Source organism: Oncorhynchus keta, chromosome 22, assembly GCF_023373465.1.
Source record: "Oncorhynchus keta strain PuntledgeMale-10-30-2019 chromosome 22, Oket_V2, whole genome shotgun sequence".
Taxonomy (NCBI): domain Eukaryota; kingdom Metazoa; phylum Chordata; class Actinopteri; order Salmoniformes; family Salmonidae; genus Oncorhynchus; species Oncorhynchus keta.
Window position 1 is genome coordinate 1,608,197 of NC_068442.1, and position 22,650 is coordinate 1,630,846.

The 22,650-nt window shown below is 45.2% G+C and overlaps 2 protein-coding genes across 4 annotated transcripts in view; both read left to right on the forward strand.

The window, feature by feature from the left end:
- LOC118400918 (5'-nucleotidase domain-containing protein 3) overlaps positions 1 to 3,147 on the forward strand; it is a 30,351-nt gene extending 27,204 nt beyond the window's left edge. Inside the window, exons 15-16 of one of the 3 annotated variants that reach the window (XR_004829137.2) lie at positions 2,498 to 2,556; positions 3,012 to 3,147. The gene's annotated coding sequence lies outside the window, so the exon portion shown is untranslated. Of the gene's footprint in view, positions 1 to 2,497; positions 2,710 to 3,011 lie in introns of those variants that run through there. The other 2 variants (XM_035797931.2, XM_035797932.2) reach the window with 2 other exon arrangements.
- Positions 3,148 to 8,618: 5,471 nt separating this feature from the next.
- Positions 8,619 to 15,524, forward strand: LOC118400810 (uncharacterized). Its single transcript, XM_052474605.1, has 7 exons — positions 8,619 to 13,357; positions 13,559 to 13,677; positions 13,810 to 13,855; positions 13,976 to 14,073; positions 14,216 to 14,700; positions 14,809 to 15,168; positions 15,304 to 15,524. The coding sequence occupies exons 1-7, from the start codon at positions 13,232 to 13,234 to the stop codon at positions 15,522 to 15,524; spliced, it is 1,455 nt and encodes a 484-aa protein (XP_052330565.1). The 5' UTR covers positions 8,619 to 13,231.
- The last annotated feature ends 7,126 nt before the right edge of the window (positions 15,525 to 22,650 follow it).

Genomic DNA, 22,650 nt, shown 5'->3' on the forward strand with positions numbered 1-22,650 from the left:
CACCTGTGTAATGATCATGCTGTTTAATCCACTTCTTGATTTGCCACACCTGTCACGTGGATGGATTATCTTGGCAAAGGAGAAACGTTCACTAACGGATGTAAACAAATTTGTGTACAAAATTTGAGAGAAATAAGCGTTTTGTGTTTATGGAAAATTTCTGGGATCTTTAATTTAAGCTCATGAAACAAACACTTAGTTTTTTTGTGGGCATATTGTATGCTAAAAACAATTGCTCAGAAAGATTTTGTTTATCAAGTTAAACATTCTCTCAAAGTTAGGGGTCAAAATTATTAAGACCCCTGTTTTCAATACTTTTTTAATACCTCACCTTGCGAGGATAACGACACTGAGCCTTTTTCTAAAATGTTTAATGAGTTGGAAAACACATTTGGACAGATCTTAGACCATTCCTCCATACAGAATCCTTCCAGACCTATCTGTTGTCTGCGCTGATGGACTACCCTCTTCAGTTTAAACCACAGGTTTTCAATTGGTTTCAAGTCTGGCGAGTCATAGGAAAATGTTGATTTTGTGTCCAATGAACCATTTCTTTGTGGATTTTGAGGTGTGCTTGGTGTTGTTGTTTTGATGGAAGATCCACTTGCGGCTAAGTTTTAACCTCCTAGTAGAGGCAACCTATAAGGGCACAAGGCGAGACCCAGATGCAGACACGTTTGATGGTTTGAGTCTTTGATATTTATTATATCCGCAAGGGGTAGGCAAGAGTGGTCGTGGACAGGCAAAAAGTCAAAACCAGTTCAGAGTCTAGGAGGTACAGTGCATGCAGGCTCGAGGTCGGCACGCAGAATGGTCAGGGCGGCAGGTACAGAGTCCAGAAAACAGGCAAGGGTCAAAACCGGGTGGACTAGTAAAGGAGAATAGAAAAGGCAGGAGCACGAGAAAAACACGCTGGTTGACTTGGAACATACAAGACTAACTGGCACAGAGAGACAGGAAACACAGGGATAAATACACCAGGTATAACAAGCAACACCTGGAGGTGGTGGAGACAATACGGTGAAACTGATCAGGGTTTTACACAACCAGGTTTTTGGCTAAAATATCCTGGTACTGGATAAAGTTCATGATGCCTTTGACCTTAACTAGGGCCCCAGGACAAGTGGAAGCAAACTATTCCCATAAAATCAACCATAACATCATCCACCACCATATTTTACAGTAGGTATGGGGTTCTTTTCTGCTCATGCATTTTCATTTCGACACCAAACCCACCACTGGAGTGTGGCCCAAGAGCTCTATTTTCATGTCATGGCCCCTAGTTAATTCTCAATGTGAATTTACTGTGCCTTCAGAAAGTATTCACACCCCTTGACTTTTTCTACATTTTGTTGTGTTACAGCCTGAATTTAAAATGAATTACATTGAGATTTTTTGTCACTGGCCTAGAATAATTAAGTAAGAATTTTGCGCCAAACATAACACTTTGTATTCAGGACAAAAAGTGAATTGCTGTGACACATCTTTTGCAGTATTACTTCGTGCCTTGTTGCACACAGGACACATGTTTTGGAATATATTACTCTGTACAGGCATATTCATTTTCACTCCGTCATTTAGATTAGTATTGTGGAGTAACTAAATGTGTTGATGATCCATCCTCTATTACAGCTATTAAACGTTAAATCATGGAGTAACCAAAAAAGTGTAAAACAAATCTAAATATTTTATATTTGAGATTCTTCAAATAGCCACCCTTTGCCTTGATGACAGATTTGAACACTCCTGGTGTTCTCTCAACCAGCTTCATGTGTTAGTCACCTGGAATGCATTTCAATTAACAGGTGTGCCTTGTTAAAAGTTTGGAATTTCTTTCCTTCTTTAAATGGCTTTGAGCCGATCAGTTGTGTTGTGACATGGTAGGGGTGGTATACAGAATATTAGGGCTATTTGGTAAAAGACCAAGTCCATATTATGGCAAGTTCATATACAGGTCTTGAAAATGCAAGTTTAATTTGATCGACTTAACTTAATGTGTTGAATTAAGTTCATGGGGGTTTATTCAGATCTTTGTAGTTTTGTGGTTGTGAATCCAGGGCCGAAATTCATAAAACATCTCAGAGTAGGAGTGCAGATCTAGGATCATTTTTGCCTGCTAGATCATATTGCTGTATCAATGGAGCCTGGGGATGAGGTCAAGTACATAGACAAGGTTTAGCTCTGTAGTCTATATAGTTCAGGACCCCAGGAGGGAAAGCAACTGTGTTCTACTGTATGCTCACAAGTATGTGAATGATGGTAGCACTGTCCTGTTTCTCTTCATCTAGCTGAATAGAAGCTCCACGAGAACAAGTTTTAAAACCTTTTTGTCATAGAAAATGAAACATTTGTGTTCCTTATTGGACAATTCCATGTAGTTACTCCCTTTTTTAGTCTGTTTTCTTCCGGTAGATACCTAATGAACACAACCCTGTTGTGCGGTGTTGTCGTCGTCTTTTTTGTCTTTCTATTCCTCTCCTTCCTCCTCTTCCCCCAGCTGAACCGTAGTGTGGAGTTGCAGGGAGGGCATCCCAGCCTAGAGGAGAATGAATGGCGGTGAGGATGGTACTGGCCATGATCGGGGCCTTCTTTTTCTGATGGCTTCCCTACACGGCCCTGTCTGTGGTGGTGGACTCAGAGCTCCACATCCCTCCACTGTTGGCTGTCATACCTTTGTACTTCGCCAAGCCCAGTCCTGTCAACAACCCTGTCATCTATTTCCTAAGTAACAAGCAGCTATGTGTAGGAGTGCCAGAATAAAGTGAGGACACAGCACATCAATTGAGTTTGTAGATTATTGAAGGAGACTGCTAAAATCAGGTCCTTGTGGTCGTAATTCAATTAGGATACAGATTTACATTAAAATGTTGGTTATTAAGTAGATTACACTCCGTATCAAGATAAACTTGGTATGTCTTGTGTATTGAAGAGTGTATGAATTGTCTTAAAGTTCTTTACCACAATTCTATATGTAGTTTCTAACAGTTGGTGTCTGCCTGTACTCCCTGTAGTTCCGCGATGCCACTCTAGAGGTCCTCTCCTGTGGGCTCTACATCGCTCATGGCCTGGCAACCGACACCCTCACCATGCACTCAATGACCCTGATAAGCACCGTGGGCACAGGTAGCCGAGGGATCAGCGCCCACAGCAAGGTTTTACCGCTGTGAATCCTCTCTCCTTTGTCTCCTCCATCACTCCACCGGAAACAGAAACAGGCACCTTAGAAGTATCACGTTGGTCTGGGTACATCCGAGTCCCGGCCCCATCAAGGGGGAGAGGAGAGAATAGCTTCCTCCTCATCCTCAGGCCACTTAAAGTTGTCCCCGTACAAGTCCACTTCAGTCAGTATCAGCAAGACCTCAAGCCACATAAAGTAGTCCCAACCCTGCAATTCCACATCAGTCATCAGCCAAGGCCGCCTCCTCAATGCCACCAACATTGGAATGACTAAAGGACTAAGTCTTACAGTAAGTGTCCAGTGAAAATCTAACTTTTAAAAGTTCATATTCTGTTAACTGATACCCAAAGAATGTGGTTGACCCATCCCATACTCATGTGGCCAAAGCATAAATGGGAGAAAAAACACGTTTTAAAAAAAACATACCTCAATCTTGTATCTCAAACATTTAAAAAATCAGCATGAATATTTTTAAAGAACGATATATGATATATGCCCACACCATTTCAACACAGAAACTGTTTTTTAACATGGTTAATTACCATTGTTTGTAAGGAAAACAATTTCACACGTAGAAAATGGGATCGTGAATTATGTTTGATGTAAATTCCTCTTTGAAAATTAATTTTGTTCCTACAGATGTAGGAGCTTAATTTGACCTACAGTTCCAGTCAAACGTTTGGATACACCTACTCATTCAATGGTTTTTCATAATTTAAAAAAATGTTTTACATTGTAGAATAACAGTGAAGACATCAAAACTATGAAATAACACATTTGGAATCATGTAGTAAAGTATCCACTCTTGGCATTCTCAACCAGCTTCATGAGGTAGTCACATGGAATGCATTTCAATTAACAGGTGTGCCTTGTTAAAAGTTAATTGTGGAAGTTATTTAACTTCTTATGGCTGGGGGGTATTATTGAGTAGCTTGGATGAATAAGGTGCCCAGAGTAAATTGCCTGCTACTCAGGCCCAGAAGCTAAGATAATATTCCTATCAGTGGATTTGGATAGAAAACAGTCTGAAGTTTCTAAAACTGTTTGAATGATTTCTGTGAGTATAACACAACTCATATGGCAGGCAACAACCTGAGATAAAATCCAACCTGGAAGTGGGAAATCTAAGGTTTGTAGGTTTAAGTCTTTGGCTATCCAATAAACAGTGTCAAATTTGGTCCGATTGCACTTCCTAAGGCTTCCACTAGATGTCAGCAGTCTTTAGAACCTTGTTTCAGACTTCTACTGTGAAGGGGGAGTGATTAAGAGCTGTTTGACTAAGAGGTCTGGCAGAATGTCATGAGCTAAATCATGCGTGCGGCCGTGAGAGCGAGCTCTGTTCCTTTTAATTTCTAAAGACAAAAGAATTGTCTGGTTGGAATATTATTGAAGATTTATGATAAAAACATCCTAAAGATTGATTCTATACATTGTTTGACATTTTTCTACGAACTGTAATGGAACTTTTCGTCTGGACTAAGTGCCTGCGCCTCTTGAATTTGGATTTGTGAACTAAACGCGCGAACAAAAAGGAGATATTTGGACATATCGAACAAAACAAACATTTATTGTGGAACTGGGATTCCTGGGAGTGCATTCCGATGAAGATCATCAAAGGTAAGTGAATATTTTTAATGCTATTTCTGACTCTGTTGACTCCACAACATGGCGGGTATCTGTATGGCTTTTTTTGGTTGCCTGAGTGCTGTACTCAGATTATTTCATGGTGTGCTTTTTCCGTAAAGCTTTTTTTGAAATCTGACACAGCGGTTGCATTAAGGAGAAGTATATATTTAATTCCATGCATAACACTTGTATTTTCATCAACATTTATGATGAGGCCTCCCGGGTGGCGCAGTGGTTAAGGGCGCTGTACTGCAGCGCAAGCTGTGACACCAGAGACTCTGGGTTCGTATCCAGGTTCTGTCATAACCGGCCGCGACCGGGAGGTCCGTGGGGCGACGCACAATTGGCCTAGTGTCGTCCGGGTTAGGGAGGGTTTGGCCGGTAGGGATATCCTTGTCTCATCGCGCACCAGCGATTCCTGTGGCGGGCCGGGCGCAGTGCTCGCTAACCAAGGTTGCCAGGTGCACGGTGTTTCCTCCGACATATTGGTGCGGCTGGCTTCCAGGTTGGATGCACGCTGTGCTAGGGGTTCCGCTAGCGCCCCCCCCCCTGCCCAACATTCCGCTGAAAAGGCAGCGCGGGATATTTGAAATATTTAACTTTCACACATTATCAAGTCCAATACAGCAAATGAAAGATTAACAAGACGTTTATCTACCCATCGTGTCCGATTTAACAAATGTTTTACAGCCACCAAATCCCCAAAAAACACACAGCCATTTTTCCCAGCCAAAGATAGTCACAAAAGCAGAATTAGAGAAAAAATGAATCACTAACCTTTGATAATCTTCATCAGATGACACTCATATGACATCATGTTACACAATACATTTATGTTTTTTTGATAATATGCATATTTATATCCACAAATCTCGGTTTACATTGACGCCATGTTCAGAAATGCCTCCAAAATATCCAGAGTAATTACAGAGAGCTATGCCAGATAACAGAAATACTCATCATAAACTTTGTTGTTAATGCAACCGCTGTCAGATTTTTATTAAACGTTACTGTCACGTTCTGACCATAGTTCTGTTGTGTTTTCCTTGTTTTAGTGTTGGTCAGGATGTGAGCTGGGTGTGCATTCTCTGTTGTGTGTCTAGTTTGTCCGTTTCTGATATAGTTTGTCCGCCTGATATGGTTCTCAATCAGAGGCAGGTGTTAGTCATTGTCTCTGATTGGGAACCATATTTAGGTAGCTTGTTTTGTGTTGGAGTTTGTGGGTGGTTGTTTCCTGTCTTTGTGTTCTCTGCACCAGATAGGACTGTTTCGGGTTTTGCCACGTTTGTTATTTTGTATTTGTGTAGTGTTCACGTTATCGTCTTTAATTAAACATGTTGAACACAAACTACGCTGCATTTTGGTCCTCCTCTCCTTCGATGGAAGAAAACCGTTACAGAACCACGGGCAGGAGCAGGAGAGGCAGCAATGTCAGGATTTCTGGACATGGGAGCAGAATCTGGATTATGAAACTTGGGAAGAGATTGACAGGTGGGCGGTCGACCCAGGGAGAGTGCTGGAGCCCGTCTGGGATTCGCTGGAGCAGTGCGAGGAGGGTTACAGGAGAATGGAGTTGGAGAAACGAGCACGGCGGCGCGGTAGGAAGCCCGAGAGTCAGCCCCAAAATGTCTTGGGGAGAGGCACACAGGGAGTATGGCGAAGCCAGGTAGGAGACCTGCGCCAACTTCCTGTGCTTACCGGAGAGCGAGATCGACCGGGTAGGCACCGTGTTATGCTGTGGAGCGCACGGTGTCTCCAGTGCGGGTGCATAGCCCGGTGCGGTACATACCAGCTCCTCGTATCGGCCTGGCTAGAGTGGGCATCGAGCCAGGTAAGGTTGGGCAGGCTCGGTGCTCAAGAGCTCCAGTGCACCTGCACGGTCCGGTCTCTCCAGTGCCACCTACACACACCAGCCCTCCGGTGGAAGCCCCCCGCTCCAGGCTTCCTGTGCGTGTCCAGAGCCCAGTACTCCCTGTTCCTCCTCCCCGCACTCGCCCTGAGGTGCGTGTCCTCGGCCCAGTACTACCAGTGCCGGCACCACACACCAGGCCTACAGTGCGCCTCGCCTGTCCAGAGCTGCTAGAGTCCCCTGCCTGTCCAGAGCTGCTAGAGTCCCCCGCCTGTCCAGAGCTGCTAGAGTCCCCCGCCTGTCCAGACCTGCTAGAGTCCCCCGCCTGTCCAGACCTGCTAGAGTCCCCCGCCTGTCCAGACCTGCTAGAGTCCCCCGCCTGTCCAGACCTGCTAGAGTCCCCCGCCTGTCCAGACCTGCTAGAGTCCCCCGCCTGTCCAGACCTGCTAGAGTCCCCCGCCTGTCCAGACCTGCTAGAGTCCCCCGCCTGTCCAGACCTGCTAGAGTCCCCCGCCTGTCCAGACCTGCTAGAGTCCCCCGCCTGTCCAGACCTGCTAGAGTCTCCCGCCTGTCCAGACCTGCTAGAGTCTCCCGCCTGTCCAGAGCTGCTAGAGTCTCCCGCCTGTCCAGAGCTGCTAGAGTCTCCCGCCTGTCCAGAGCTGCTAGTCTCCCCCCTATGCTGAGCTGCTAGAGTCTCCCGCCTGTCCAGCGCCGCTAGAGTCTCCCGCCTGTGCTGAGCCGCTAGAGTCTCCCGCCTGTGCTGAGCCGCTAGAGTCTCCCGCCTGTCCAGAGCCGCTAGAGTCTCCCGCCTGTCCAGAGCTGCTAGAGTCTCCCGCCTGTCCAGAGCTGCTAGAGTCTCCCGCCTGTCCAGAGCTGCTAGAGTCTCCCGCCTGTCCAGAGCTGCTAGAGTCTCCCGCCTGTCCAGAGCTGCTAGAGTCTCCCGCCTGTCCAGAGCTGCTAGAGTCTCCCGCCTGTCCAGAGCTGCTAGAGTCTCCCGCCTGTCCAGAGCTGCTAGAGTCTCCCGCCTGTCCAGAGCTGCTAGAGTCTCCCGCCTGTCCAGAGCTGCTAGAGTCTCCCGCCTGTCCAGAGCTGCTAGAGTCTCCCGCCTGTCCAGAGCCGCTAGAGTCTCCCGCCTGTCCAGAGCTGCTAGAGTCTCCCGCCTGTCCAGAGCCGCTAGAGTCTCCCGCCTGTCCAGAGCCGCTAGTCTCCCCCGCCTGTCCAGCGCCGCTAGAGTCTCCCGCCTGTGCTGAGCCGCTAGAGTCTCCCGCCTGTGCTGAGCCGCTAGAGTCTCCCGCCTGTGCTGAGCCGCTAGAGTCTCCCGCCTGTCCAGAGCCGCTAGAGTCTCCCGCCTGTCCAGAGCCGCTAGAGTCTCCCGCCTGTCCAGAGCCGCTAGAGTCTCCCGCCTGTCCAGAGCCGCTAGAGTCTCCCGCCTGTCCAGAGCCGCTAGAGTCTCCCGCCTGTCCAGAGCCGCTAGAGTCTCCCGCCTGTCCAGAGCCGCTAGAGTCTCCCGCCTGTCCAGAGCCGCTAGAGTCTCCCGCCTGTCCAGAGCCGCTAGAGTCTCCCGCCTGTCCAGAGCCGCTAGAGTCTCCCGCCTGTCCAGAGCCGCTAGAGTCTCCCGCCTGTCCAGAGCCGCTAGAGTCTCCCGCCTGTCCAGAGCCGCTAGAGTCTCCCGCCTGTCCAGAGCCGCTAGAGTCTCCCGCCTGTCCAGAGCCGCTAGAGTCTCCCGCCTGTCCAGAGCCGCTAGAGTCTCCCGCCTGTCCAGAGCCGCTAGAGTCTCCCGCCTGTCCAGAGCCGCTAGAGTCTCCCGCCTGTCCAGAGCCGCTAGAGTCTCCCGCCTGTCCAGAGCTGCTAGTCTCCCCCCTATGCTGAGCTGCTAGAGTCTCCCGCCTGTCCAGAGCCGCTAGAGTCTCCCGCCTGTCCAGAGCCGCTAGAGTCTCCCGCCTGTCCAGAGCCGCTAGAGTCTCCCGCCTGTCCAGAGCTGCTAGAGTCTCCCGCCTGTCCAGAGCTGCTAGAGTCTCCCGCCTGTCCAGAGCTGCTAGTCTCCCCCCTATGCTGAGCTGCTAGAGTCTCCCGCCTGTCCAGCGCCGCTAGAGTCTCCCGCCTGTCCAGCGCCGCTAGAGTCTCCCGCCTGTCCAGAGCCGCTAGAGTCTCCCGCCTGTCCAGAGCCGCTAGAGTCTCCCGCCTGTCCAGAGCCGCTAGAGTCTCCCGCCTGTCCAGAGCCGCTAGAGTCTCCCGCCTGTCCAGAGCCGCTAGAGTCTCCCGCCTGTCCAGAGCCGCTAGAGTCTCCCGCCTGTCCAGAGCCGCTAGTCTCCCGCCTGTCCAGAGCCGCTAGAGTCTCCCGCCTGTCCAGAGCCGCTAGAGTCTCCCGCCTGTCCAGAGCTGCTAGAGTCTCCCGCCTGTCCAGAGCTGCTAGAGTCTCCCGCCTGTCCAGAGCTGCGAGAGTCTCCCGCCATTCTTCGACGGAAGAAAGCCGTCACAGTTACGAAAAAAGCATACCATGCAATAATCTAAAATGGCGCTAAGACGTAACAATATTTCTCCGCCATGTTTGAGTCAACAGCAATACGAAATTACATCATAAATATTCCCTTACCTTTGATGATCTTTCATCAGAATGCAGTGCAAGGAGTCCTAGTTCCACAATAAATATTTGTTTTGTTCCATAATGTCCATTACTAGTGTCCAATTAGCTGCTTTTGCTAGCACGGTTAGTTCACATGTTCAAAATCTGGTGCTGGTCCAGGTGAACCCAGACGAAAACTTCAAAAAGTTATATTCTAGGTCGAATAAACTGGTCAAACTAAGTAGAGAATCAATCTTCAGGATGTTATTTTCATATATATCCAATAACGTTCCAACATTCATTTTTGTCTACAGAGTAATGGAACGCAAGGCTATATCAACAGTAATATGCGCAACCAGGAACTGGCATTCTGACAGACCACTAACTCATTCCCCTCTTGTCCGGTCCCACATCACACTAGAGGCTTCATTCCACGTTCTACTGACTGTTGTCATCTAGTGGAAGGCGTAGGAAGTGCGAACAGATCCATATCTTGTTTGGATGTGAATAGGCGATGACTTGAAATTCAACCAGCCCCAGAATTTCCACTTCCTATTTGGAAGTTTGCCTGCCCTATGAGACAAGATAGTAGCTACTAACAATTGGATACCACGAAATTGGGGGAAAAAAGAGGGTAAAATAAAAAAAACACATTTATGATGAGTATTTCTGTAAATTGATGTCGCTCTCTGCAAAATCACCGGATGTTTTGGAAGCAAAACATTACAGAACAGCGCGCCAATGTAAACTGAGATTTTTGGATATAAATATGAACTTTATCGAACAAAACATACATGTATTGTGTTACATGAAGTCTTATGAGTGTCATCTGATGAAGATCATCAAATGTTAGTGATTAATTTCATCTCTATTTCTGCTTTTTGTGACTCCTCTCTTTGGCTGGAAAAATGGCTGTGTTTTTCTGTGACTTGGCGCTGACCTAACATAACCATGGTATGCTTTCTTCGATTTTGAAATCGGACACTGTGGTGGGATTAACAACAACTTTATCTTTAAAATGGTGTATAATGCTTGTATGTTTGAGGAATTTTAATTATGAGATTTCTGTTTGAATTTGGCGCCCTGCACTTTTACTGGCTGTTGTCAAATGATCCCGTTAACGGGATTTCAGCCGTAAGAAGTTAATGCGTTAGAGCCAGCCAGTTGTGTTGTGACAAGTTAGGGGTGGTATACAGAATATATCCCTATTTGGTAAAAGACCAAGTCCATATTAAGGCAAGAACACCTCAAATAAGCAAAGAGAAACATTTCAAGAACTTTGAAAGTTTCTTCAAGTCTAGTCGCAAAAACCATCAAGCACTATGATGAAACTAGCACAGCCCAGTGCGGGCTATTCCACCTCGCCGCACTGGCCTGGTTACGGGGAGCATTCAACCAGGTAAGATTGGGCAGGCTCGGTGCTCAAGAGCTCCAGTGCGCCTGCACGGTCCGGTCTACCCAGTGCCACCTCCAGCACCAGCCCTCCGGTGGCAGCCCCCCCCCGCACCAGGCTGTCTCTCCGTCTTCTGCCTACAGGTGTTCCCGCCTGTCCAGCGCTGCTAGAGTCTCCCGTCTGTCCTGAGCCGCCAGTCTCCCATCTGTCCTGAGCCTGCTGAGCTGTAGTTGATGAATCATCAGACACCGGCTTTAACCAACACCAGTTGAGATCACCAATCAAGATCATTTCACTATAAAGAAGTTTAGACATAAGGTGTGTCAAAGAATAAAATTCATCACCGAGAGCACAGGGGGGGTCTATAACAGCCAATCACAGTTATAGAGAGACCCTTTGAAACCTCAATATTCAAAGCAAGAAATTCCAACTGTTTACATATAGCTTCAGACTTTGCCACACTTATAGGGAATTTAGTTTTTACATATATAGCCACACCCCCACCTTTCTTAACCCGATCAGTGCCATAAACATTGTAACCACAAAAACAGACTTGCTGAGCCAGGTTTCAGAAAAACACAATTACATCAACATCAGTTGATTTAGCCCAAATCCTAACCCCATCAATTTTTGACAACAGGATGTGTACCGTACATTTAAATTAAAAATACCAAAACCAGATCTTGATTTAAAATCAGAGGGGGTTTGGAGACATTGCATATCAGGGCCAGGGTTAGGTTGCACGTTACCTGATATCAACAAAAGAATAACTAGGCACCTCGGTTTAATAACCTTTGTAGGGCTTCTCTTTTTTAAGAGACCTACCGCAAGCCAATTCTAGAATGTGCGTATTTAGGGCGGCAGGGTAGCCTAGTGGTTAGAGCATTAGACTAGTAGCCGCAAGGTTGCAAGTTCAAACCCCCGAGCTGACAAGGTAAGGTACAAATCTGTCGTTCTGCCCCTGAACAGGCCCTCATTGAAAATAAAAATGTGTTCTTAACTGATTTGCCTAGTTAAATAAAGGTACAAAATATATTTTTTTAAATTTGCGTGTGAGTAGATTGGGTATTGAGGTCGTAGGTACAACTGTAAGCATTTCCGTTCTCAAATGTCTGTTTAATGTGAGAAACTAAATGGGAAAACACCTGTTAGACCATTACAATGCGCACTGTCATGCAATTTTACTATGACCAACAAGACAATGAAGTGATACGTGCCATGGAGACTTATAACGGATACTTTCCAAACACCAAAAGTTCCCACGCTGAGCGATACTGTTTACTACACCATTGTGCATACAATCCAAGTCATACGTTTATTGTCATTCATAATCTTATTTTTAACCGAATATCTTTGCAAAGGTGTTCCTTGTGTCAATTCAGAGCTTGGAAATATTGGAATAATGTGCTTAAGAGGACTCTCAAGGCGCACAACAGGATAACACAACAACCACATTTTCAATTGACAATCATTGCTTAAATGGATGTGGTCGATAGATCTGTATAGGTGTAGCAGTGTGATGTTGTTCCCCTAGATTATGCACCAAATTGCACACAAGGACCAATTCAAATCGGCCAGGTCAAGAGGGGATGTTAATAATTTGATAATAATAATAATTCAGTGTATTTTTTTTATTGAATTACAGCTGCATAGCTAATGTTTTTCTTTGGTGTAAAAACACTTTTTCATATCAATATTGTACATACATGTGATTGTATATTTTGGTTTGGCCCATCGCGGGTTTACTGCATTTCCATACCCCCTTATTTTTCCCTTTTGCCTGACCTTCAGCTTGCAAGGTACGTTGTCCTTGGCTCCGAAATTGTTCAATATAAAACCGTGGTAATCTTACACAATGTACTGTTATGCTACCATAAGTTTGTTACAATGCGGATAATATAAAGATGTATGTTAACAAGGTCACAAAGCTCGCTAACTGGGGTATCTATTGTAACTTGTGAGTACTTGGGACAGTGTTTGAGTGAGTGTCCATGTGCTTGCGCAGGTGCCTGAGAGCAAGGACTGCGCCAAGGGTTAACATAATGTGTGTTGTCTCTTCGTGTGCAGGGCAAATAAACAATTCTTAAACTAGCAGACCTCCAGTTGTGGCAGCGTCCTAATTTAAAGTACACAACGCAGAACGAACCACGCAACATAGGCATATACAAATAATGTATTTAACTTGTAAACCAAGATTGGATTAGTTGGTCTAAGCAACATGCACCTGGATAATCGCGTCATGAATCGGGAAATGCTCCTATATCCTCATATACACATTATGACATAATTAAGAGTTTAATCGTTCACGAAATAAAGACATAGAAGCATACCCATTTATACAGGTTCTACACATTCCATTTCTCCATGGTAATATAATGTAAACATTCTATTTTGCGCCAAACATCGCCTACAACTCAATTCTAAGTGCAGCATATTGGACGACTCCACAGTCATTGATCATTCGCGACTTTAAGTCATTCCTGCTATCTCTAGAGCATCCCGTGTATCTATAGCGCTGCATTTCTTCCCCATCTTACCATGGATAGGGTTTGGTGCATTCCGGAGTTCACTTATGGTCCCACAAAGGTAATCTTAGGAGAAATTCATTTTAGCATACTGTAAATGCCTGTGCATAATGTGCATAACAGAACATCATTATTTTCATTATCTTCAAAGGAATTCTGTAGAAGCAGCCTTTATTTTCAGACTCTGCAGGCCTGCTGGGAGGAAACATATTACAATAAACAGGTAAGATTCATCCCACAAAAACATAAACAACAGAAAGAGAGTTGTATTTCAAGACAGTTTAGAGAAGGTGGTCATAAGAGTTCTTAATATCACTTTCAAATTGTGGGGCATGAGAAGTTGTGAAATGTTGCGAGAGGCCCTTCTGAAAGCACATGATATGCTATTTCGTGGCACGGTCTCACACCTTACCTCATCATGCAGAAGAAGCTCATGGTCCACTATCTGCTGCTCCAGAGTCAAGGCCAGGTCCCGCCCCATGTCACCACGGAGCACATGAGCAACTGGCTGGTGTCTCAGGGCAAAAAATCCCTTAGGGAGAGGTGAGTACCACATCAGCACTCACCTTCACTGCCATTCCCTGCCACCAGCAGCACTCCAGGAGATGTGGGTAAAATAAACAACAGAAAAATCAGAAACCAGGAAAGTTGAATTGCTCTGTGTTTTATTTGAAGGGTGTGGAAGGAAACCCTGGAGGAGGGAAACGACTTCGCTCGGCTGGTAAGAGAATGAGAGTTAGAGACATACTACAAGTTAGTGAGCCTTTCAACAACGAGTTAGCACAGCAGAATAAATCTGTTGTGAAATTACACTAATGGGACTTCCTGTTTCATACTGCAGGCCTGGGATGTAAACACTTGCCTAAAAATGATGAACATAGAGCACGAGGCTTTCTGCAAGCTCCGCCGCTCTATGCACCCCACCTCGCCAGCTGACGTGTGAGTTCCATGTACTGCCCTGCATATGACTTGATCCATTTATCTACACATCTGGAACTACGCAGAAACAGACTAAGACAGTGTTCTATGTGAGCACATTGCACATCGTTTAGCTTTGTCTTCTCCTTTTTGTTGATTTCAGCGATCCTAAGGTCCACAGCATCGTGGAGAGAGCTGTGAGGAGCATTCTGTGCGAGGAGTCCAATGAGCCCCGTAGCCCCCTGCTCAGCCCATCTCAGTTGGTGGTGGAGGTGGTGCCCAGGCTCCTCCTGGCCCTGTGGTTTCAGCCAGAGGAATGCCATTCAGAGCACCCAATCGTTATAAGTGGGATGGCCGTGGGCATGGTGGCGGCCGTAGTGGAGAAGCTCTCCTGCATGTTAAAGGACCCTTCCCCTCACATCCCTTTCTCCCGGGCTGCTGCTTTTGACTCTGTGCGGTCGATCCTCGGGAGAATCAGTCAGTCCTTCTCCACCGATGACCTGCAGAGCCCTTTTTATATGAGCTCTGTTTGTGCCTTTGTGGCGGACGAGGTGCAGAGCTGCTTCCAGCCCCCTGCAGCCACCCTACCAGTCCCCCCTGTCCTCGTGGTGGGTGTTTCCACCACATTACCAGCTGACATCCAAGCAGGTGAGTAGCAATGATAGAGAACACTCTGACAGATGCCTGTTCTGATGACATCTTGGTGCCTTGTAGTAGTAGAGCTCATCAGGATTGTTGTTGTCACCCATAACACAGACCCGGCTTCTTCCCACCTAGAGGTTGTAGACATCACCCCTAACACAGAGGCAGATCAGGCTTTTTCCCACCTGGAGGTTTTGAACCATACCCCAAAAACAGAGGCAGACACGGCTTGTTCCCACCTGGAGGTTGTGGACATCACCCCTAACACAGAGGCAGATCCGGCTTCTTTCCACCTGAATGTTGTGGACACCAGTAACACAGAGGCAGACCCGGGTTCTTCCCACATGAATGTTGTGGACTTCACCCCTAATACAGAGCCCATCTCTTCCCTCTTGGAGGTTGTGGACGTCACACCTGAAGAAAGGACTCTCACCATGGCCGTCTTCGCCACTCTGCCAGCTGACATCCAAGCAGGTGAGTAATACTTAGAGAGCACTCTGACAGGTGCCGTTTGTCATGACATCTTAGTAGAACCTTTCAACTGGCCAGTGTTTAGAAGCTACGGTTTGCATTTGTTTTCATTCGGTTCCTCTTTTTTTCCCTTTCCAGAGGATGTTGCTGTGGTCATCCCGGATGTCACCCCACACGTCACCAAGGACGTGACACTGGATGTTCCATGCAGAGCTAGGAAAGGGGCAGTCCGGCGATTATTTTGCAGGCTTTGGAGGGCAGTGTGCTGCTGCGCCTGCCATAAGGAAGAGGAGGAACAATATGAATTATTTATCAGACCTTCAGAAATGGGATTGAACCATAGACCAATAAATTATTAAATTATAATTGGACTCAAGTCTGCTTTTCTTCCGTTTACTACTTCATTTCTATAAACTTTCACTTTGCAAGTGTGGAGTAGGTTGTGTAAATAAGTGGGAAACATCCCAATTTTAATGCTTTTAATAATTTACTTGTACATTTAAAAACAAACGTATTATTTGACAACAAAAAAACAGAGGGCGCTCAACCAACGTTGAGTTGAGGTGCAACCAAAAATTTTAATCATCATAGAAAAGGAAAAAGCCCAACTCTTGCTCACTATAAAAAAAAAATGCATTGTTTTATTCAGGCAAGGTTAAAAGTTTAACGTTTCGGCCTAGTCTCTGACGATATGCAAGTTGTGTTTGCCCAGGAAAAGGGTGACCCAGACACACACTGGTTCTTGAGGGTTGAAGACAGTGAAAAATGATCATTCAGTAAATGGGACTTTTCAATTCTTGAATAAAAATCTTTAATGAACATGAATTTAAATACAATTGACTTGAGGATCAGAGCAGGCTGACTGGCTAGGCCTGAAGGCCCTCTGCCTCTACCTCTGTGTGGTTCATCTCAACCAAGAGGTTGTGTGGGTTGTCTTTTTCTCTGTGGGTGTGAATCACTATGACTTCTCCCTCTGCCTGCCATTTGACTGATCAGAAGCCTTAAGCTCTTTCTTGCTCACATGAACAGGAGGCATGGCGTCTGGGGTAACCTCCTCCTCTATTTAATGCCTTTTCCACCTCTTTCTGACTGTGTTTGACTGAGGTCACTCGTTCTCTCTCCCTGGGTGTTGGATAGTTCCTAGTCCTCTGTGTCTTTGTGATGGTGGAGGGAGTTAACCTGTTCCGCCTCCCTCTAAGGGTGTGCACCGTAATCTCTCGGTGTGTTGAGGGGTTCAGTGGTTTTGGAGGGAGTCTGAAGTTCGATCTCTAGTGATGACTGTGGGGTCTGTCCCGTGGTGGTGTCCCCCTCCCTCCTAAGGAGGAGCCACTGAGACATGTGATGAGGCCAAGAAAGATCTCTACAAGGACAGTTTAGGATCACATCACAACACTGCTGCTCATTCATATTCAAACACACCTCAGATTACGGACACAAACATGGGCGCCCCCCTTAAGGACCCCTTAAGGACCTATTGTCCTTAAGGCTTTTATCTCAATTTCAGATAACTCATCATCACAAAAATCCCTGAAATCATTATCTTCTTAGCAATGTTTGCAACACGTCATGCTCTATCAACTGAGCTACGAAGGAGCACGTGGACGTCACTAGAATGATGACAAGCAATTTTAACGGTTTCTAAAGGGAATCATAGAATTCCAAACTCATTTCTATGGCAACACAGTTGTCAATTTTGTAAACAATCATTTTCGAACATGTGTTGCCAAGAGACATCTAACCAACGTTCTATGGAATGTTTTCAGTGCGAAAACAACAACTTCAGTTTGCTGCTGACAACAAACTTGTTTGATTTTTGAGACCTGAGAACAATTGACTGGAAAATGCCTGGGTGCTTTTCAAGACTGGCGGAGAGAGAGTGCGTGGACGTCGGCGGCCTACTGCGTCGACAGGTTGTTCAAATTCATTTGTGGCTTGTTTTTCTTGTCTTTTTCCGTTTTGCAGGGTTCGTGATCGTCGACAGGTGGACAGCGACAGCGACTTCGAAGAAGGTATGTGGAGTTTAAAACTCTTATTTTACTACATTTAACAATGTCATTATAATTTGCGAAATGTTGTGTATTTCTATCATTCATACTTGGCAAAAATGCTTGTGCTAGAGATTTTGTAGCTAGCTAGCTTACAAGCTAACATTAACTTTAGTAACTGTTGCTAAGCGATCGACTTTTGCTACCTAGCTCTCTAGTATTAGCAATCTTGCTACGTTTTATGTCCTAACAATAGTTTATTTTATATTCCAATGTTCCTCATTTTAGAAACAACTGTCCTGGTTGAGGTCCAGTTGGATGTGCCTCACACACACACACAGTCACATCACGGTTACAATGTTTACTGTTTCCAACATGGATGTATTGTAATGTGCAGAACAATGCTTGGTGGTTAAAGCTTGGAGAACTTTCCAGTTCATCAGCCCCATCATCACCTACATGCGTGGGGGATCCCAGGGGCGGCAGGGTAGCCTAGTGGTTAGAGCGTTGGACTAGTAACCGAAAGTGTTGCAAGTTCCAATCCCCGAGCTGACAAGGTACAAATCTGTTGTTCTGCCACTGAACAGGCAGTTCACCCACTGTTCCTAGGCAGTCATTGAAAATAAGAATCTGTTCTTTAACCTGTTGCGACGAGCAATCCCGTATCTGGGAGCGTAATTATAGCCTCATGCTCATTACCATAACGCAACGTTAACTATTCATGAAAATCGCAAGTGAAATGAAATACATATATTGGCTCACAAGCTTAGCCTTTTGTTAACACCACTGTCATCTCAGATTTTCAAAAAATGCGTTTCAACCATAGCTACACAAGCATTTGTGTAAAGAGTATTGATAGCTAGCATAGCATTAAGCCAAGCATTCAGCAGGCAACATTTTCACAAAAACAAGAAAAGCATTCAAATAAAATAATTTACCTTTGAATAACTTCAGATGTTTTCAATGAGGAGACTCAGTTAGATAGCAAATGTTCAGTTTTTCCATTTGTGTAGGAGAAATCGCTCCATTTTGTTCATCACGTTTGGCTAAGAAATAGTTCCGACGGAGGACACCGAGCGGACACCTGGTAAATGTAGTCTCTTATGGTCAATTTTCCAATTATATGCCTACAAATACGTCACAATGCTGCAAACACCTTGGGGAAAAGACAGAAAGTGTAGGCTCATTCCTTGCGCATTCACAGCCATATAAGGAGACATTGGAACACAGCGCCTCAAATCTGGCTCACTTCCTGTATGAAATTTCATCTTGGTTTCGCCTGTAGCATTAGTTCTGTGGCACTCACATACAATATCTTTGCAGTTTTGGAAACGTCAGAGTGTTTTTTTTTCCAAAGCTGTCAATTACATGCATAGTCGAGCATCTTTTTGTGACAAAATATCTTGTTTAAAACGGGAATGTTTTTCATCCAAAAATTAAAATAGCGCCCCCTATATCCAAGAAGTTAAGTACCACCGCATATGTTCAATTGGTCGGATTACCAGAATATAGTTAATTTCCCCCCACCTTCTGATGTTCCCAGAATCTCTATGTTAACCAAGGGGTTTTAACATTTCACATCAGGTAGAAAGAGGAAAAAGGGGGGAATAGGTATTTATGACTGTCATAAACCTACCCCCAGGCCAACGTCATGACAGGACAAAACACACACCACGACAAGAGAGACAACGCAACACTACATAAAGAGAGACCTAAGACAACATAGCAAGGCAGCAACACAACATGACAACAACATGGTAGCAACACAACATGGTAGCAGCACAAAACATGGTACAAACATTATTGGGCACAGACAACAGCACAAAGGGCAAGAAGGTAGAGACAACACAGCACGCAAAGCAGCCACAACTGTCAGTAAGAGTGTCCATGATTGAGTCTTTGAATGAAGAGATTGAGATAAAACTGTCCAGTTTGAGTGCTTGTTGCAGCTCGTTCCAGTCGCTATCTGCAGCGAACTGAAAAGACGAGCGCCCCAGGGATGTGTGTGCTTTGGGGACCTTTAACGGAATGTGACTGGCAGAATGGGTGTTATATGTGGCGGATGAGGGCTGCAGTAGATATCTCAGATAGAGGGAGTGAGGCCTAAGAGTGTTTTATAAATAAGCATCAACCAGTGGGTCTTGCAACGGGTATACAGAGATGACCAGTTTACAGAGGAGTACAGAGTGCAGTGATGTGTCCTATAAGGAGGATTGGTGGCAAATCTGATGGCTGAATGGTAAAGAACATCTCGCCGCTCAACAGCACCCTTACCTGCCGATCTATAACCCATCTCCATAATCTAGCATGGTTAGGAGGGTCATCTGAATCAGGGTAAATTTGGCAGCTGGGGTGAAAGAGGAGCGATTACGATAGAGGAAACCAAGTATAGATTTAACTTTAGCCTGCAGCTTTGATATGTGCTGGGAAAAGGACAGTGTACCGTCTAGACATACTCCCAAGTACTTGTATGAGGTGACTAACTCAAAATCTAAACCCTCAGTGGTAGTAATCACACCTGTGGGGAGAGGGGCATTCTTCTTACTAAACCACATGACCTTTGTTTTGGAGGTGTTCAGAACAAAGTTAGGGGCAGAGAAAGCTTGTTGGACACTAAAAAAACTTTGTTGTAGAGTGTTTAACACAGAATCCGGGGAGGGGCCAGCTAAGTTCAAGACTGTATCATCTGCATATAAATGGATGAGAGAGCTTCCTACTGCCTGAGCTGATGTAAATTGAGAAGAGCGTGGGGCCTAGGATCGAGCCTTGCGGTACTCCCTTGGTGACAGGCAGTGGCTGAGACAGCAGATTTTCTGACTTTATACTCTGGACTCTTTGACCAACATCCCTCTGGAATGTTTCTGACACCTTGTAGAATCTATGGCCCTGAAGAATTCAGACTGCTCTGGAGGCAAAGGGGGGTCCAACCCGGTACTAGATGGGTGTACCTAATAAACTGTCCAGTGAGTGTAGTTCAGGAGTTATTCGGATTAAGGGGGTCATCTACTTTAAAAACTTCTTAGGGCTAGGCGTCCCCAAACAGGACAACTTCCGGTGAAAATGGAGGGCACGCAAGACAAATAAATAATCATAACTGTGGATATAAACATTTAGGTACATACAAGTGTCTTATATCGGTTGAAAGCTTAAATTCTTGTTAATCTAACTGCACTGTCCAATTTACAGTAGGCTTTACAGCGAAGCATGCCATTGTTTGAGGACGGCACCCCACATCAAAATATTTTTCCACCAGCACAGGTTTCATAAATTCAAATATGATTAAATATTCACTTACTTTTTGTAAATCTTCCTCTGATTTGTCATCCAAAGGGTTCCTGCAATAACATGTAGTGTTGTTTTGTTAGATAAAATCCTTCTTTATATCCCAAAAAGTCTGTTTAGTTGGCGCCATCGAAGAATTCCGGTTGGTTTTTCTTTGGATTTGTAACGGTTCTGTTCCTCTGACGAGGAGGAATAGTAGGAAGGATCGGAGGACCAATGCGCAGCGTGGTAAGTGTTAATGATATATACTATAACTCAGAACACTAAAGAATAAAACAACAAAGAGAACGAAATGAAACCGAAACTGTTTTGTCTGGTGCAAACACAAAACAGAAAAGAATCACCCACAACTCAAGGGTGAAAACAGGCTACCTAAGTATGGTTCTCAATCAGGGACAACGATTGACAGTTGCCTCTGATTGAGAACCATACCAGGCCAAACACAGAAATCCCAAATAATAGAAAAAAGAACATAGACTGCCCACCCCAACTCACGCCCTGACCATATTAAAACAAAGACAAAACAAAGGATATATCTGTATCTGTTGTGTTATAGTCTCCTACATTAGTTTAACATTTCTACAAACTTCAAAGTGTTGTCTTTCCAATGGTACCAATTATATGCATATCTTGGCTTCAGGGCCTGAGCAAGAGGCAGTTTACTTTGGGCACGTCAGTCAGGCGGAAATTGAGAAAAAGGACCCTAAAGCCTCTCCGGGATACGCAACCCGCTAGCGGGACAATAGTTGACAACATCCGTTGAAATAGGAGCGAGCCAAATTCAACATACAAAATCGTAATATTAAACATTCATGAAAATACAAGTGTCCGAAATCATTTAAAAGCTTAACTTCTTGTTAATCCAACTGCGTTGTCAGATTTCAAAAAGGCTTTACGGCGAAGACTTACAGAAAACGTTTGACCTCTGTCATTGCCAACACAGGGTATATAACAAAGTATTGAGATAAACTTTTGTTATTGACCAAATACTTATTTTCCACCATAATTTGCAAATAAATTCATAAAAAATCCTACAATGTGATTTTCTGGATTTTCTTTCTTATTTTGTCTGTCATAGTTGAAGTGTACCTATGATAAAATTACAGGCCTCTCATCTTTTTAAGTGGGAGAACTTGCACAATTGGTTGCTGACTAAATACTTTTTTGCCCCACTGTACAGTGGGGAGAACAAGTATTTGAAACACTGCCTATTTTGCAGGTTTTCCTAATTACAAAGCATGTAGAGGTCTGTAATCTTTCAACTGTGAGAGAAAGAATCTAAAACAAAAATCCAGAATATCACACTGTATGATTTTTAAGTAATTAATTAGCATTTTATTGCATGACATAAGTATTTGATCACCTACCAACAAGTAAGAATTCCGGCTCTCACAGACCCGTTCGTTTTTCTTTAAGAAACCCTCCTGTTCTCCGCTCATTACCTGTATTAACTGCACCTGTTTGAACTCGTTACCTGTATAAAAGACACCTGTCCACACACTCAATCAAACAGACTTCAACCTCTCCACAATGGCCAAGACCAGAGAGCTGTGTAAGGACATTAGGGATAAAATTGTAGACCTGCACAAGGCTGGGATTGGCTTCAGGACAATAGGCAAGCAGCTTGGTGAGAAGGCAACAACTGTTGGCGCAATTATTAGAAAATGGAAGAAGTTCAAGATGACGGTCAATCACCCTCGGTCTGGGGCTCCATGCAAGATCTCACCTCGTGGGGCATCAATGATCATGAGGAAGGTGAGGGATCAGTGCAGAACTACACGGCAGGACCTGGTCAATGACCTGAAGAGAGCTGGGACCACAGTCTCAAAGAAAACCATTAGTAACACACTACGCCGTCATGGATTAAAATCCTGCAGCGCAGGCAAGGTCCCCCTGCTCAAGCCAGCGCATGTCCAGGCCCGTCTGAAGTTTGCCAATGACCATCTGTATGATCCAGAGGAGGAATGGGAGAAGGTAATGTGGTCTGATGAGACACAAATAGAGCTTTTTGGTCTAAACTCTACTCGCCGTATTTGGAGGAAGAAGAAGGATGAGTACAACCCCAAGAATACCATCCCAACCGTGAAGCATGGAGGTGGAAACATCATTCTTTGGGGATGCTTTTCTGCAAAGGGGACAGGACGACTGTACCGTATTGAGGGGAGGATGGATGGGGCCATGTATCGCGAGATCTTGGCCAACAACCTCCTTCCCTCAG